Below are 17481 nucleotides of genomic sequence, written 5' to 3' on the forward strand. Positions count from 1 at the left end.
GCCTCCTCAATGCAACCGGAAGCAGTTGCGTCATAATCACATGGCAGTCATGAGACTTTAGGTTCTGAAACTTTTTCTCTGCCATAATTATTATTCCCTTTATATTCGACGAGAAGCCAGTCGGGACCTTCATACTAAGCAGGCATTCAAAGAATATTTCCTTCTCTTCTTTGGTAAGAGCGTAGTTGGCAGGACCTTCATACTGCTTTGGAGGCATGCCGTCTTTTTTGTGCAAACGTTGCAGGTCCTCCCGTGCCTCAGTTGTATCTTTTGTCTTCCCATACACGCCCAAGAAGCCTAGCAGGTTGACGCAAAGGTTCTTCGTCACGTGCATCACATCTATCGAAGAGCAGACCTCTAGGTCTTTCCAGTAGGGTAGGTCCCAAAATATAGATTTCTTCTTCCACATGGGTGCGTGTCCCCTAGTGTCACTCGGAACAGCTAGTCCGCCGGGACCCTTTCCAAAGATTACGTGTAAATCATTGACCTAGCAAGTACGTGATCACCGGTACGCATGGCGGGCTTCTTCCGGTGATCTGCCTCGCCTTTGAAATGCTTGCCTTTCTTTCGACATTGATGGTTGGTCGGAAGAAATCGACGATGGCCCAGGTACACATTCTTCCTGCAGCTTCCCAGGTATATACTTTCGGTGTCAGATAAACAGTGCGTGCATGCGTGGTATCCCTTGTTTGTCTGTCCTGAAAGGTTACTGAGAGCGGACCAATCGTTGATGGTTACAAACAACAACGCGTGCAGGTTAAATTCCTCCTATTTGTGCTCATCCCACGCACGTACACCGTTTCCATTCCACAGCTGTAAAAGTTCTTCAACTAATGGCCTTAGGTACACATCAATGTCGTTGCCGGGTTGCTTAGGGCCTTGGATGAGAACTGGCATCATAATGAACTTACGCTTCATGCACATCCAAGGAGGAAGGTTATACATACATAGAGTCACGGGCCAGGTGCTGTGATTGCTGCTCTGCTCCCCGAAAGGATTAATGTCATCCACCCTTAAACCAAACCATACGTTCCTTGGGTCACGTGCAAACTCAGCCCAGTACTCTCTCTCTCGATTTTTCTCCACTGCGACCCGTCAGCGGGTGCTCTCAACTTCCCGTCTTTCTTACGGTCCTCATTGTGCCATCGCATCAACTTGACATGCTCTTTGTTTCCAAACAGTCGTTTCAACCGTGGTATTATAGGAGCATACCACATCACCTTCGCAGAAACTCTCTTCCCGCGGGGCTCGCCGTCAACATCACCAGGGTCGTCTTGTCTGATCTTATACCGCAATGCACCGCATACCGGGCATGCGTTCAAATCCTCGTACGCACCATGGTAGAGGATGCAGTCATTAGGGCATGCATGTATCTTCTGCACCTCCAATCCTAGAGGGCATACGACCTTCTTTGCTGCGTACGAACTGTCGGGCAATTCATTATCCTTTGCAAGCTTCTTCTTCAATATTTTCAGTAGCTTCTCAAATCCTTTGTCAGGCACAGCATTCTCTGTCTTCCACTGCAGCAATTCCAGTACGGTACCCAGCTTTGTGTTGCCATCTTCAAAATTGGGGTACAACTTTTTTTTGTGATCCTCTAACATGCGATCGAACTTCAGCTTCTCCTTTTGACCTTCGCATTGCGTCCTTGCATGGACAATGACCCGGCGGAGATCATCATCAGGCACATCGTCTGGTTTCTCTTGATCTTCAGCAACTTCCCCCGTTGCAGCATCATCCGGCACATCGTCTGGTTCCTCTTGATCTTCAGCAACTCCCCCCGTTGCAGCATCACCGTATTCAGGGGGCACATAGTTGTCATCGTCCTCTCCTTCTTCGTCGTCTTCCATCATAACCCCTATTTCTCCGTGCCTCGTCCAAACATTATAGTGTGGCATGAAACCCTTGTAAAGCAGGTGGGTGTGAAGAATTTTCCGGTCAGAGTAAGACTTCGTATTCCCACATTTACTGCATGGACAACACATAAAACCATTCTGCTTGTCTGCCTCGGCCACTTCGAGAAAAATATGCACGCCCTTAATGTACTCGGAGGTGTGTCTGTCACCATACATCCATTGCCGGTTCATCTGCGTGCATTACATATAATTATGTGTGTCAAAATTAAAAAAATCAGACAAATATCTATCTAAAGTAAGAAAATCAGACAAGTATCATAAAGAAGATAAGAACAAGAGGCTCACCACGGTGGTGCCGGCGACGAGATCGGCGCGGGCGATCAACGGCGGCGAAAACATGGACGGGGCGTGACGGACCCCTGAATCTAGACAAATCTCGAAAAAATGGAGCTCCTAGGTCGAGCTTCGAGAGGAGAAAGCTTAACTAGTGTGGTTCGGGCATTTCATCAAACATCTCATGTGCATAGGAGGTGAACTAGAAACCTCGCCGGATTGAAAAAACAGAGCACTGTGGAGTGCTCTGCCGCGGCGGTGGGTATATATAGGCAAGTTATTTGTCCCGATTCATGGCATGAACCGGGACTAAAGCCACCCCTTCTGTCCCGGTTCATGCCACGAACCGGGACCAATGGTTGTGGGCCAGCAACGAGGACCATTGGTCCCGGTTCGTGGCTCGAACTGGGACAAATGGTTCTACACGAACCGGAACCAATGCCCACGAGGCCCCGGCCGTCCCCTGGGCTCACGAACCGGGTCTAATACCCCCCATTGATCCCGGTTCTTGAAGAACCGGGACTAATGGGCTGGCCAGGGCCGAACGATAGCCCTGTTTTCTACTAGTGAGACGATATACTTCATCCATTCCTAAATATAATTATTTTTTAAGATTCCACTACAGAACTATATATGGAGCAAAATAAGTAAATGTATATTCTAATGTATGTTTACATACATTCGTAGGTAGTTTTTTTAGTAAAAACTCTTAAAAGACTTATCTTTAGGAACGGAGAAAGTATGTGCTAGGCTAGGATGTATGTCATGCAGACTAATACTCCCTCCGTTCCTAAATATAAGTCTTTCTAAAGGTTTCACTTGGGGACTACATACACATGTATATAGATATATTTTAGAGTATGCCGCCCCAGCCTAGACAACCATTCTACGTCTTAAGCCCACCCCATCTGCCCTCGCACCGTCCGCCCCGGGCGACTCGGGGGGAACCCAGCCGCCGGGGCCAGCCACCTTTCCTCCAGCCTAGCCCGCGGCGTCGTCGCTGGAGGGCCGGCCGGTGAAGCTGCGTCGAGCCCTGTGATGGCGGCGGCGGGGCGGTTCTTCCCCTCTCCCCCCTCCCGCGCACCCAGCTGCTCTCTTGACCCACCCCATCCCCAGATTCGCTCCTGGCGACATAGGCGACCTTCCCCAGCGACTCCTCAGTGGCCTCTTCCCCGACTAGCTGCTGTCGTGGGTGGCCTCGCCCCAACTCCTGGGACGCCATCCCCGTCCACCCTGATTGGATCTGGGGCTTCTCCAGCCGGTTGTGGTGCCCCCTTCCTCCGCCCGGCTGCTGCTTCTTCTGCGTAGCCTGCTGGATCCCTTCGAGCGGGGGATTCGGCTCCTTAGCGGCGCAGTGAAAGTCTGGCAGCGAGGCGGTGACGCTAGCCCATGCGTGGCGTCTGTCGACACGCCGAAGGGAGACGTGGATGGGTTGTCAGGGACGGACGGGCGGTCATGGCCGAAGGTGATGGTGCAAACCTATGGCAATGGTGGGGCCTGCTGGCGAGCTTGAATAAAGGCGACGGTCCTAGTATTCCTCTTGCGCCAAGACAAAGATCTGCCTGAACACGAACTTTCTGATCTGGTCGGAGTGGCGGGTTCCGGAAGGCTCCGCCGGCGAACTCCCATGGACGTTATGCCTAGAGATTGCTGGATCGGGTGGAATTCGGTTGTGCCCATTGGTTCTCCACTAAGGAGGGAGCGGCGAGAAGCTCTGCTATCTGGTTCCATCAGGAGATATCTTACTCTATGGTAAAGTGAGAGGCGGAGAATGTCATGAAAGCCAAGATTAGAGGACTAGTAGTGGTGATTATAGCCTACGGCGTTGAGGTATTTGCTTGGAGTTTCGGGATTCGTAGCAGTGGAATGTAAAGTTCAAGATATTACCTTTGAGGATGAAAATCCAAGGTCTGCATTAATTGATTGTGCGTGGCAATGATTTTATTGAAGACATTGTTTTAAGAGCAGGCATTATCTCCAGGGTGAAAACCCAAGATTTACGATCGGGCGACGACGATGCTTGTCCACTGTTTTCTTCTTGGAGGCGTCATTTTTGGAGTACTTGAACAATAGGTGTTGTCTTGATGGTGATTGTGCTGCTGTTATAAGTACTGAAACTCTGTAGCGGGACTTTTCTTTTTTAGTTTCTTCTTCGTTTTTTGGTTGTGTGCATCCGTCATGCCATTAGGGCATTGAGTTGTTGCAGAGGGTGGGTGTAACTAATATCTCCTCGATATTAATATATACTCTTTATCAAACAAATATGTTTTAGAGTGTAGATTCATTCATTTTACTCTGTACGTAGTCCTTTAGTATAATATTTTAAAAGACTTATATTTAAAAACGAAGGGAGTAGTTCTTGACACTAATATACTATCAACAGCACCAACCGATATTATCAGTGGAAGACAGCACAAAAGTATATACATGCAGACCGATCATTCAGTTCGCAGTGCCGAAAGGATACATAGACATATGCCCGCGGGACTAAAATGCATTATTGTGGCTGGCACGGTCGGGTATAAAGATGCATGCATGATACAAGGAGTTTTTTCACTGTTCTAACCTTATAGGAAAACATGAACACAAAATGAATTTATTTTAAAAATATTTCTGGATCTGATCCTTTTAAAAATGGTAGAGTCCGTGACGTTGCGGTTACACGTAGAAACGTCAATCTAACGTTTCTATCTACATTTAAACATGAGTCTACTGCGACGCGACGAATAAAAAACGCCATGAACGCTGGCGTTTCTATACAGCCTGGAACGCCATGCAGCTTGACGTTGCTGCCTAGGGCATGACAACAACAACATGGCAGGGGAGCTAGCTAGCTAGGTGCAGGACAACAACAACTGCCACTTGACGCATATTTATCACCATCAATCACATCAAGTGGTGGGGAGCTGGCTGCTGCCATCCATCCATGCACCCATCACGCTAGCTAGTGCCAAGTCTGCATGCATCTGCTACTCGATTGAATGCCTCCCCTGACTTGAGATGCATCTGCTGCTTGATTAATCCGTCACGCGAGTACTTGTCGTCTCTTGTCTCTCTCTCCGCAGTGAAGGAACTCGGTCTCCTCATCGCATGCACTTACTGATCGCTGAGCAAGACTGGCCATGCTCTTTTCCGTAGGTAAGAAACGCCAGATCGCATGGCGTTGCAGCATGCACAGAAACGCCACCCCAACGTTCTGTAAACTGGCGTCTGTATTTGGAGCAGAAACGTCAAGGTAGACTGGCGTTTCTACGTGTAGCTGCAACGTCACGGACTCTGACGTTTTTAAAAAGGATCAGATCCGAAAATACTATTTTATGCTCATGTTTATCTGTAAAGGTCAGAACAGTGAAAAAACCGTGATACAAGGCGCTGTTTGTCTTCTTGGACAAGCAAACGTACGTGTCTATATATCAATACTGACTGACCGAACATGCTCTGCGGCGCAGCACTAGTGCGCATGCATTGCATTCTACGGTTGTACAGTGTTTTTTTCTTTGGCGGGGTACGGTAGTACAGTGTTGGGTAGTCCCATACACGAATTTTTCTCTTACCATTAAGATTGCATTTTGTACAAAAGTATTGTACTCCCTCCGTTTCTAAATATAAGTCTTTTAAGATATTTTACTAGGAGTCTACATATGAAGCAAAATGAATGAATTTACACTCTAAAGTATGTCTATATACATCCGTATGTAGTCCACTAATAAAACCTCTTTAAAGACTTATATTTAGCAACGGAGTGAGTATAATGCATGTGATAAAACCGCATAAAATTATATGTTTATAATATTAAAACATGGGAGTAGGCACACCCAATTAAGCAATAAAAAAGTTACTCCTCCGGCGCAGGGCCGGTTCTGGGTATTTAGGGGCCCGAGGCGAAACTAAAATCCGAAGCCTTTTGTGTAAATGTCTAAATAATAATCAACGAATGTAGATGTAAATTTTGAGGGCAAAAAACTAAGTGCATCCAAAATTAATATGCATATATCAGATAATATTTGCACCTTAAAAATTTCTCGGAGATGCAAAATCACCAATGATAGTAAATATCAGTCGCCTCCAACAATTTCTTCTGAGTGTGTACTTTTTAGATGTCATGACAGTACAAAAACTGAAAAGCACAATTAGTTTTGGAATTTAGCACAGAGATAACAGATCAATTAAAAAAAGTCTTCATCAAATATTATGAATATGGGGTACGGTAGTACAGTGTTGGGTAATCCCATACCCGAATTTTTCTCTTACCATTAAGATTGTGTTTTGTACAAAAGTACTGTGTAATGTATGTGATAAAAGCGCATAAAATTATATGTTTATAATTTTAAAACATGGGAGTAGGCACACCCAATTAAGCAATAAAAAAGTTACTCCTCCAATGGACAGTAAGTGTCGCAGCTTTGAACTAATCTTAGTTTAAAATTGTGACACTTATTTTGGATTGAAGGAAGTAAAAATAGTAAATAAAAGTTTAGAAAAAATGTGAAACTTTTTTGCGACAAACATAGTCTAGCTAATACTCACATTTAAAGTTTCAAGACAAAAAAACAAAAACAAAAGTGCAGCTGCAAAACTCATGAATAATAGCGTTCATATAGTATTGATCATGTTGTACTTTGCTCGGAATACGGCGTAAGTCATTTTATCCCGAAACTTTTACGTGGTTATTATGCTCAGTAATGTATGTTGCCAAAAAGTTTCAAAATTATTTGAATTTCTTTAACCATTTTAATTATTATTTTCAATTAGGGTGCGCCTGACCAAGGATCCATTGTGTATCTTCGGGCGTCCTATGTGTTATACATTTGTTTATGGGAGTTAGTATAGGATTACTATTTTGATTTTATTTTGTTTGCTCAGTGACACCAAAATAAAATTATCGATCATAGCTCATAAAAGGAGAGTGGATTTTTAGCTCCCGGGTGCCTAGGCACCCTCTATGAATAGGCACCCTCCATGAACAGTAAAATTGAAAAAAAATAGAAATCAACATCAAAACATTCTGAAACTTTGCAGCATCAATGATGACGAAACTTTGTAGGTGTTTGCAAATTTTCATTCCAAAAAACTATTCGTGGAGCTCTACACACGAAAAAGATTTCAGTGCTTGAAGTTTTGAGCACTTTTAGCATCAAAATCTGAAACTTGTTTGTACATATTTCTCTACAAGATGTTTTGTACATGATAATTTGCAAATATGTACAAAGTTTGATCATCTTTTATGTTGTAAAGTTTTAGATTTTTTTAATTTTGTTTTCTATTTCTTTTGATTTTACTGTTCATAGAGTGTGTCTAGACACCCGAATGCTATCACACCTTTCCCCTCATAAAAGTACTATATATTGCTGTAACCAAAGGCACAATAAAATTTACATGCTTCTTTCTTTAGGAAAAAAACAACAACTCTACAAACAATCGCCCACACATTGCTGTAGGGCTGCTTTGTAATCACAAATTCACAAAAGAAGAACAAGAATCATGTACTGTATCCAAGAAAAAGGTAGTATCAATGTCAACACTGGATGCACGGCCGGTGTGGATGGATCAGAGCTAGGATCAGTAGCGGTTGCACTCGGCGGGAAGCCCCTGCGGGAACCTGTACCCATCCTCGCAGTAGTTGTAGCGCATGTAACTGCGCTCCGCCCACTTCACGGTGCCCCATTCGTCGCCGTCGAGCTGCTTCCTCATCCACCTGTCGCTGCCGGCATGGCACGCGCCGCCGCTGACGCAGGCGTTGGCGTAGTAGTTGCGGTAGGAGACGACGAATGGCGCGTTGGACCAGTTGATCGGGATCTTGCCCTTCTCGGTCGCCCAGTAGCTGCCGTCCCAGAGCGTGGCGTGCAGCCTCATGGGCTTGGAGGTAGGGTAAGGGAGGCCGGCGAAGCGCTTGAAGGATCGGATGAAGAGGTTGTCCACCTTGAAGAGGATGTTCTCCGGGTTCCAGATGATGGTGTAGGTGTGGTAGTCTGCGGCTGGGTCGAACCAGAGGTCGAACTGGTGCTCCTTCTTGCCGTCGCCGTTGGCCCACACGTTGGTGTTGAGCACCACCGGGTGGCCGCTGGAGTTGCCCATGAACTCCATGTCGATCTCGTCGCGCCACTCGTCGTCACCGGAAGAAAGCTGCCATTAATAGTAAACGCTGGTTCAGCTCAAGATCGGTAGAGGGAGGTTTTTGTCTATGTCAATCGGAGGCTGATCAACGGAACAAATATATAAGTGGACTTACGTAGAAGCAGGAGACGGTGCCGGCGGAGTTTCCCGGGATGAGCTTCATCTGGATGCTGAACTCGCCGTAGAGGTACTGCTGCTTGGAGTTGAATCCGGCGGCGCCGGATTGCTGGTTGAGGTTGAGCATAACCACCTGCTGGCCCGAGGCGTCGTATCCGGTGCGGACGGTGCCGTCGGTGTTGAACCTTTTATCGAGCCAGGACTTAGCTGAGGCGACCTGCGAGAGCGCCAGGGCGACGGCGAGCACAGCCAGAAAGCGCTGTGCCATGGTGGATGTCCTGGTGGACTAGAGAGCTTCTTGGAATCAATTGAGCTCCAAAGTGGAGTGCTTTGTGGTGTGTTGTGTGTGGTGGGAAGAAGCACGGGAGATGTCGCGGTTTTATAGCGCGTGGTGCTGCTGCTGTGCCTCTGCTTCTTCATGCATGAGGGCACCTTTTTTTCTTCTTTTGCATGCATGCATGCATTATCGATCTTTTTTTCTTTTTTGAAACTTCATGCATTATCGATCTGGTGGGCGTGAAGGTCGTTGCAATTATTCGGGTGCACATGGGTACAATCTGCCATAATCTCTCGGGTGTTCATACGTACTTCATCAGTGGTTGATAAGGTGCCTTAATAAAGTAGCACTTACATTACTGTGGGACCCAGAAATTGGGTGGTGGAACCGGCCACTGAGTAAGATCATCTCCGATAAATGATGTATGCTCTGATGCTCCAAATCGGTGATGTATAAATTTGAAGCATTAAAAAGTCTTTTTTACATCTTCGAAAAATGCACAACTCCAACAAATGATCTAAAATAGAGATTTATAAAAGAGCAACTTCAACAAATGATCCAAAACAAGGATGTAAAATTCTGAAAATGACCAACTACTACTTTATAGTTCAAACATCAAATTCAACATAGTTTCATACATAAATTCAACTAGTACTTATTCGAACTACTAGATGAAACTACTCCTCATCGTCGGAGCTACAAACTTCTTCCAGAACTCGTCCTTGTCCGGGTCTTCGCACCCCTCGTCCTCCTCGTCAGAGCCACCCTAGTCCTCATCCGATGACTTGATAGGGATCACAGTTGAGGGGCCGTCCTCGTCCTCCTTCTGCACCCCCTTCTTTTCCGCCTCGACGTCACACTTCCAGTAATGCTCCAGCTCGTTGGGAGTGACGACAACCGCCGATCTCTTCTTCGCCTTCTTCGCTGGCATTTACTCCATCCGGATGCCCTGCGGCATGAGCCATTCCGCCACTGCACGGGTCTCGACCTCCGGGAATTTGAGGACCGTCTTCGGTCGTCCGGCACGCCACACCGCCACGTCATAGGCATGCGCGGCCTCATCGACGGTGGGATACGTCTAGAGCCACCAACGCGGCGCATCGTCGGATAACTCCACTCCGAAGTTCCCGGAGGGCTTCACCCTCACGTCGAAGAAACCTAACTTGCCCTTCGGCGTCTTCTTCGGCGCCATCGGGAAGCGGGTGACGGGCAAACGGGGAGCGAGTTGGGGCGGCAGCCGAGCGGGGAGCGGTCGGTGGCGTGCGGCGCGGGGCGGAAGCGGGCAGTATGGGGCGGCGGGTGCGGTGCGGGCAAGGACGGGCGGCGACGTATTGTGCGGGCGGGGGCGGGCGGAGGCCAGAGCAGAGGCGAAAGCAGCTGGAAAGGAGGCTGATGGGCCGGGGCCAGGGCAGGACGGAGGCGGCCAGAGTGGAGGCGGACGTGGTCGGGGCGGCGCGGTGCGGCAACGGCCTGATCTGCCCGTATGACGACAAGCGGTGGCTCAGGCGGGGTGGAATCGGCGGCAGGGGGTTGGATCTACAGCGTGGCGGCGTCGGGGAGCTGCGGCCGAGCGGGGAGATGCGGCGGTGCGGTGGCGGAGGAAGAAGGAGGGAAAGGAAATGAATAGCGGTTGTGGGTTGGCGCACGGCCACGATTTTACATCTCCTGCCTCAGATGTAAATTTGTATCGTGAGGCGTTGAATTTTACATCTTAAGAATGCCGAGATGTATTTTGTTTGCATATGAACCATTTGTTAGAGAGTTGTATTTTGCTTCAGAAAATTCAAAAATTAATTATTTTTTATATGAACCGTTCACTGAAGATGCTCTAAGCCTACAGCAAAACAAAGATTAAGTGGTTTATTCCAATCGGGTGACACGTACGTACGTAGGCACCACCACTCATGATGGCTCGCTAATCTCGACCATTTCATAATTTATTTTTCAGTTGGCCATTATTCATTCAGTTCCATACTTGTGTGTTCGTCGGTTAACCACCTCGCCGTGATCGTGCATCAAGCATACCATGTTACTAGCAGACGTAACGAAATTTAGGTACCTAATCTTGATTAGCAACTAATCGGACAAATTAAGCTATGATGGGGCCATTCAGAAAAATAAAAGTATTAATGTGGCCTTGGGCCATCGCTCAATGATGCATTGCGCGTTAGAAATGGAGTAAAGCTTCCATGTCACATTGGAACCAGATAGGTGCTTAATTATATGCTCTAAAAAAAGATGGATGCTTATATGATCCCCAGAGAAGAAAAAAGAGAGATGCTTATATCAGACATATCACATATCGTTAGACTTAGATGCTAATCATATGCACTCTTGGTGCGATGATGAATTGTTTGTTGGGCATATTTTAAAATTTCAATGCTAGCTAATAAAACCATATAAGACCGTATGGTCTTGTAACAAATCTATATCTATACTTATAGTAATTTAAGACTCCCAAAAAATTACCGTGTCAATTGAAAATTATGAGTCGTTAATCTGATGGGACCGAATGATAACGGTCTAGATTAACCCATGTTATTTTCATTTTAAACTCTTACTAGTTAAATGCCCGCGCGTTGCCACGGGACAACATAACAATGTTTCTTTCGTTGAACTAACAAGACAAACTTTGCTATTCCTTTGCCCTCTTTATTCTCGGTCCACTCCTTGCTCTAGCTTTGGTATCACCACTCTACTTCAATTCATACATTTCCACTATGACGTGATAAGCTAGCTCTTGCTATACTTGTCATTTGTTGATTTATGGATTGGTAACACTCATATGTAGGTGCGCATTTTTGAACTACTTGGATTTCGGACTACCAGGCTATTCAAATAAATGCTTCGTTTGATTTTCTTAAGCTCAACTCATTGACATTGTCTGGTCAAAGCAAACGCATCAAAACATATTGGTTCTGGAAAATGAAAACAAAAGATGCTGGAACTCTTACCGAAATCTGATGATGATACATAGAAACTAAAGATCAATAGTACATGCTTGTCTAACAAATGGAATTTAAACCACAAAAACGCAATTCCAGCTGTGCATTTGCAGAAAAAAAATCAGGGAATCTTTAATGTACATCTGCACAATTTGAGGATAGTATATGTGAAAAATTCCAGCTGTGCATTTGCTACTATGAGCACAACATTCACAATTTTCTAAAGAAACAACATTTGCAGAACTACAACTGCAGTAGAAACACTCGAGACGTGCCTCTGTAATATAATTGAGAAACAAAAATAGAAAACTATAAGCATGACAGGGCAAGTGACATATTAAACATATATGGCCATGTGCCCATGTGCTCATGAATCCACACTCTTTATTAAACCTTAACGTTCTACCACAATACCAAATGCAATATTACACTTACCCAACGTTCTGGAGATGGAGGGTACCATTCAACGTGACTTTCTTTGCATATCCATATATGACAAACAAATACATACATAAAATGGAAACAAAATGCCATAAATATATTATGTGCAGGATGGAGGGGCAAATTTTTATTGCACAATTCAATCTCTACCTTTTTTCATGGTATCACGTTCTTTTGAACCAGAGACCAGCTATTAGGGTACATGATATACATAAGGCATTCAACTTTATAGTAAAATCTTGGCTTCAAAAACCATGCATACTGAACTGGTCCTTTAAAAGTTCCTACGGAAACTGGTCATTTAAAAGTTCCTGCGACATTCCTGTATACCGAACGGAGCCGTAGCAGGGGAAGGGGAAGGAGCATGCTCTCATCATTCTAGCTTCCTTGAGTGATTTGCAAGTAGGTTGAATGTGGATGGTGATTTGGCAAAAATAACTACATAACCATCGTCCATGTGTTCTGCACCTTCACGGAAGAGCTGCCATAGAAGGCAGCCTCGTCCAACCATTCCACTCTCCCAAGAGCCCAATAAATTGTTGTACATTGTGTGCATGAAAGTTTCACGGAACCATATGCACAGTATTGGAACTGTGGTATAACAGGAATACAGTACTATAGAATTCAGAGATGGCAAACTAAAATTAGCAACACTTAGACACAAAACATAGAAGGGGAAACGTATACCCACCTCGTATTGTACACTAACATACCGTCGTACATACCTCACATTGTACCCACCTCGTATTACGTACGTACGACGGCCTGCAGTGTAAAGTACGAGGTGGGTATACGTTGCCCTTCTATGTTTTGTGGAGGGGGGATGGGTCTACCTAAGTACACCTCAATTAGCAATAACAATTTGCTGGTATCATTTCATATAGCTAAGCATATTATGATTTCCATTGGTCACGCAACATGATAGATATCAAGAACCCATTTCCGATGGCTATCTGAGGTAAGGAACCCGAAATTTACCTCAACAAAAGCTTTGTAGTACCCTTTAAGTGTTGGATCAGAGAAGAAGTCATCGTCAGAAGTAAGATCCACGCCAGCCTCCTTGCCCCATCTTACATACTGTGCCTTCCCTCCATAATCTTCCCAAATATTACATAGTGACAGTATTAACCGCATCTTATACCTTCTTGCCTCGCTCACCACGAAATCCAGTGCCTGGCAAAAAGACATGATAAAATCAGACACCAAAACCCAAAGAAACGCAACTGCTATGCAGTGATCAACCTTTTATACCGAAAAATGCATGGGGGAGGAGTTAGGTCTTGGAGGATCCACCTCCTGTCGATTTGATCCACGCCATCCATGGTCGGGTTTAGGTCCTCCTGTGGTCTCCATGGCGTCGGGCTAGATAGCTAGGGTTCCGGCCTGATCTTCTGGATAGAAGGAGAGAAGAGCCTTTGATATTACTCCTGGCAGGCGCTGTTTAATGGATTTACAACAAACTATTTATATGTCTAGGAATTTTTTGGTTTTTTTATTCCCACATGCTGTGATAAAATATTCCGAGTACCAGGAACTTTCCAGTAGACCCAAAGGCTGAAACAAACTTAATGTTAGTCTCTATTAACATATTGTATGTAAGCGCCCAATACTATACAAATACAAAAAACATTAGAACTAATAATATGGAAAGATGACAATGAATAGCCTACTTTGAACTTATTTTGCATTCAAGTACAATGGCTATTTGATTAAGATGACCCAAACAAAAACTGGGATTTTTGTTCATAATGAGATCACGAACAATATAGGAGAAAAAAGAATGGTCGACCAAAGCTCACTGAATGGCATATATGAACTAAACTTAACCTGAATATGATACAAAATTTGTAACAGTCTTCAGTCAATTTATGCAAATGAATTTTAGATGTACAATTCAGTGATGCCGACTATTCAAAGCATCTTAAAAACATATGTAATTCCTGAGACTATTTATATTCCTGGTGTTCACTCAATACTACTAAAAAGCTTAATTGTGTGCAAAAAGAAATTGCCAGCAATAATCAACATGAGTATTTGTATCAGCAGAAAATAATACCAAGAACGGAAATTAGCAGACATGGATGGATAACATACCTAGAAGACGAGGCCGCGCCATCCCCTACGCCGTCGCCATGTGTGTCTCCGCCGCGCCCGCACCTCTATTGAATTCATATTCGCGCGGGATGCCGCGGCAAGCACGACGGCGGTCGAGACTCAGGGCCGGCCCTGAGATTTCGGGGGCCGTGGCGAAATAAAATTTAGGGCCTTTTTGATACAATCGTTATAACAATAGTAATTAATACAATATTTATACCGAGCTTCCATTCGTTCATTTGCGCTGGCATATGATCTACACAGTTTTTTTTGAAACAGAGGCATATGATCAATACTGTTGTGCGAGCGTGATCATCTTGCGAGACCCATCAGCCAATGCCTAGGACAGTATCTGTTTGAGGCATTGTGGCAGTAGCATGTAACTATGGTGAATTGGGGTTCTAATGAATTCAAGAAATACGAAAATGGCACAAATCAACATACCCTTTTTTTTTTACTATAATGCAGCAGGTGCATATTTTCCTTGATGAAGACGGAGTGAAGGAAAGTTGCAGATGTTCAAGTAAAAGAAAGAAAGGACAAAGCGAAAAGCATGGCGCTGGGAACCATGGATTGTACACGAATAGTGGCAACATACATATGTTAGAACGATGCAAGGTATTCATCATGAATGCCAAAGTAAAATACTAAATTAGCAATATACGTGTGTGGGGTAGGTAAGGTAATATGGTGTACCTGAATCGGTTGGATCGTTGTCAATCATGGGCTGGACTACGATTTGGCATCCAGCGACGCTGGACTATGCATTGTCATCCAGCGATGAGGGCCCGGAATAGAGATTGCCTGGCCTTAAGCAACTCGTACTCGTTGATTTCTACCAGCGAGAGAAACGACAACATCGACTCACGATTGGGGATCGGGAATAGGAAACAGGGACCTGTATTTGGAAGGATATACAGTCGCGAGGTAATGGGTATATGTGACCTCCGCATATCAGGATTGGAGGAAGGTTGCATCTGCTTTATTGAAGGAAACCTGTGTGGTCGCGTCCCTGATCTTCGCTTCTCTGCGGAACAAGCCCATGGGTAGACACGTGTTTGGGGAGGGCCCCTTGCATCTTGGGAGCCCGGGGCGGCCGCCCCCTGCTGCCGTCATAAGGGCATGCGACGGGGATGGCACCGGAAAAGGTGGGGGCATCCTGTAGAGGAGGGTGTGGGGTGGGTTGCTTCATCCATTGCCAAGACCGTCTTAGCAGCAGCGCCTCCCAACCACGGCACCATGTGCTGGAACCATGGCTGCCTCTTTGTGTGTGGGCAATTAGCCCCGCACCGTCGCTGCGGTCCTCCCTCTCTCCTAGCTCCCCCTCGGCGGGCGGAAGGCACGAGATTGGAGGCATCCTCCTTCCCTAGATCCATATGGGATCACACGCAGCAAGAACATCCTCTTCCCCTAGATCTATACAGGATCGGAGTCATCCTCCTCCTCCCCTAGATCCATACGGGATCGGAGTCATCCTCCTCCGCCCCAAAGATCCATACGGGATCGAAGGCAGCGAGAATAGACGAAAGCGAGGGGTTGGGGAGAGGCGAGACGTGTGTACCTTTGACAGTTTTTCTTTGTTTCGAGTGGAGATGGGGTTGCGTGGGGGGTGATTTTTTTACAAGCGGTGGAAGAGGAGGCGGGCTGCGGGCATCGAACGAAGAAGGTGGGGATCGTATGGGCAGGTCTCCTTTTAATACTAAGGGTTTTTTATTGAACTAATCGGTTGGTTTATCGCCCGGTTTATGGAGGGATTGAAAAAAAATCGATGAAATGGTGAAAAGGCTAACGGTAGGAGGGGGATCGCTGGAGGTCGAACCATCACGACGACGGCAGATCCCCTTTAATAGTAGTGATATGTTTTATATTATAGTAAAAAAACCACATATGAGTTCATAAATAAACCAGTAAGCCATCAATAAGTTAGACGCATGAATGTAAAAGAAAGGTAGTTAGGCCTTTTTGTTTTTAATATTAGTTTAGATTGTACGCTTCTTTTTCTACACGTAGGAGATATGGCTTCTTCTTTCCAAGGTACCATGGCCCCGATTCTTCAAAAAAAAAAAGGTAACCTGGCCCCCATCTCTTCCTTGAGCGGTCAAGACCTAATCCTCCTCGGTCAAGGCTTCATCCCGTTCATGGCCCAATTTCTCTTCTTGCCCTGTGTGTCGCCTCGACCGCCCCTTCTTCTTCTTCATCGGGTAGCAAGCATTCTCTGGTATCCCCTCTCTCCCTGCCATTGCTTCTTCCCCAAGACCAATTCCACCACCACTCAACGAGTCAATCTGAGTGTAAACTTACCGTCTTGGTTTGTTTACCATCATGACAGAAACCAAACATGTTCTCTCATCCAGAGTCTATCTATGCGATCTATCTTTCCTGCGTGCTAGGACTCATAGTTTATATGGTGTGTATTGCGAAAATCACGGACGTCAAGCGATTAACAGAAGGCACATCGTGGACAATGTGTATGCTGGGTTCAGAAGTCAGAACTAGGTTTGTCCACTTGACAGTTGCATGTCAGCAGTCAGCAGATAATTACAAGCTGAAATTGTTAATTTGATGGATGCATGTGTAGACCTACATGAACGGACGCATGATCATGATCACTGGTGATTCAAGTGCCTACATAGGACAGGTGAGTACTTATTATCACAAAGGTCTGACAATGAACGAGGTAACATATATGTGTGACTATAACATTCATATGCACGCAAAGATTCTTTTCATAACTGGTATCTGGTAGCTTTTGGTAGCTCTCTTTCGTCCAGCCATCAGAATACTTCCCCACCCCGGTACTTCTCATATTGGAATTCTGGATCGACTTTTTTCTTTTGTGTTTTCCATCCAAAAATGTTGGAATTATTTTTTATGGCTTTTGATTTTTATTACAAGTTGGTGAGCCACGGAATCGCATGGACCGGTTTAGATCTAGACTCTATTTACAGGAAAAAGGAAAAAAAAAGATAGCCATACAATTGCACATGATGGTACAGGTTATTTATACGGAACCGTCATGTGCAGATCATCCATCAATAAAAAATTAGGAGGCTAGAACAGCAACGTGGCCAATGGATTTCGAGTGCTAGGTGCCGGTATCAATCGGCTTGCAATCAAGCCCTAGCATTCGTGCATGCCCTCAAGTCCGCCTCCTCTACACCTTGATGATATCTGACACTTTGGTTGTTCATCACCAATGTTGCAGCGCTTTCTATCAAATCAAATATTGTCTAATAAGGCTCACCTCAACCACGCAAACGAGTGTTCTAGATCGATTATTGGCATGCCGGTTGTGTTGCGAGGA

At 45.4% G+C, this 17481-nt stretch overlaps 2 protein-coding genes and 1 long non-coding RNA gene across 4 annotated transcripts; all 3 read right to left on the reverse strand.

The window, feature by feature from the left end:
• Positions 1 to 7516: 7516 nt before the first annotated feature.
• On the reverse strand, positions 7517 to 8771 carry LOC123439429 (xyloglucan endotransglycosylase/hydrolase protein 8-like). Its single transcript, XM_045116143.1, has 2 exons — positions 8419 to 8771; positions 7517 to 8312 (listed from the first exon to the last, which is right to left on the reverse strand). Exons 1-2 carry the CDS (start codon positions 8686 to 8688, stop codon positions 7749 to 7751), a joined length of 834 nt encoding a protein of 277 aa, XP_044972078.1. The 5' UTR covers positions 8689 to 8771; the 3' UTR covers positions 7517 to 7748.
• A 3417-nt stretch (positions 8772 to 12188) lies between these two features.
• LOC123439430 (mannan endo-1,4-beta-mannosidase 7-like) lies at positions 12189 to 13659 on the reverse strand. Of its 2 annotated transcripts, XM_045116145.1 has the most exons (3): positions 13335 to 13659; positions 13062 to 13256; positions 12189 to 12916 (listed from the first exon to the last, which is right to left on the reverse strand). In XM_045116145.1, exons 1-3 carry the CDS (start codon positions 13434 to 13436, stop codon positions 12887 to 12889), a joined length of 327 nt encoding a protein of 108 aa, XP_044972080.1. In that variant the 5' UTR covers positions 13437 to 13659; the 3' UTR covers positions 12189 to 12886. The 2 variants fall into 2 exon arrangements, with proteins under 2 accessions (XP_044972080.1, XP_044972079.1); XM_045116144.1 differs by having other exon boundaries at positions 12189 to 13256.
• Positions 13660 to 13669: 10 nt separating this feature from the next.
• On the reverse strand, positions 13670 to 14715 carry LOC123439431. Its single transcript, XR_006630093.1, has 3 exons — positions 14622 to 14715; positions 14398 to 14529; positions 13670 to 14309 (listed from the first exon to the last, which is right to left on the reverse strand). It is a non-coding gene; the product is annotated as an uncharacterized LOC123439431 (long non-coding RNA).
• Positions 14716 to 17481: the final 2766 nt, after the last annotated feature.

This window comes from Hordeum vulgare, chromosome 3H (genome assembly GCF_904849725.1).
Source record: "Hordeum vulgare subsp. vulgare chromosome 3H, MorexV3_pseudomolecules_assembly, whole genome shotgun sequence".
NCBI lineage: Eukaryota > Viridiplantae > Streptophyta > Magnoliopsida > Poales > Poaceae > Hordeum > Hordeum vulgare.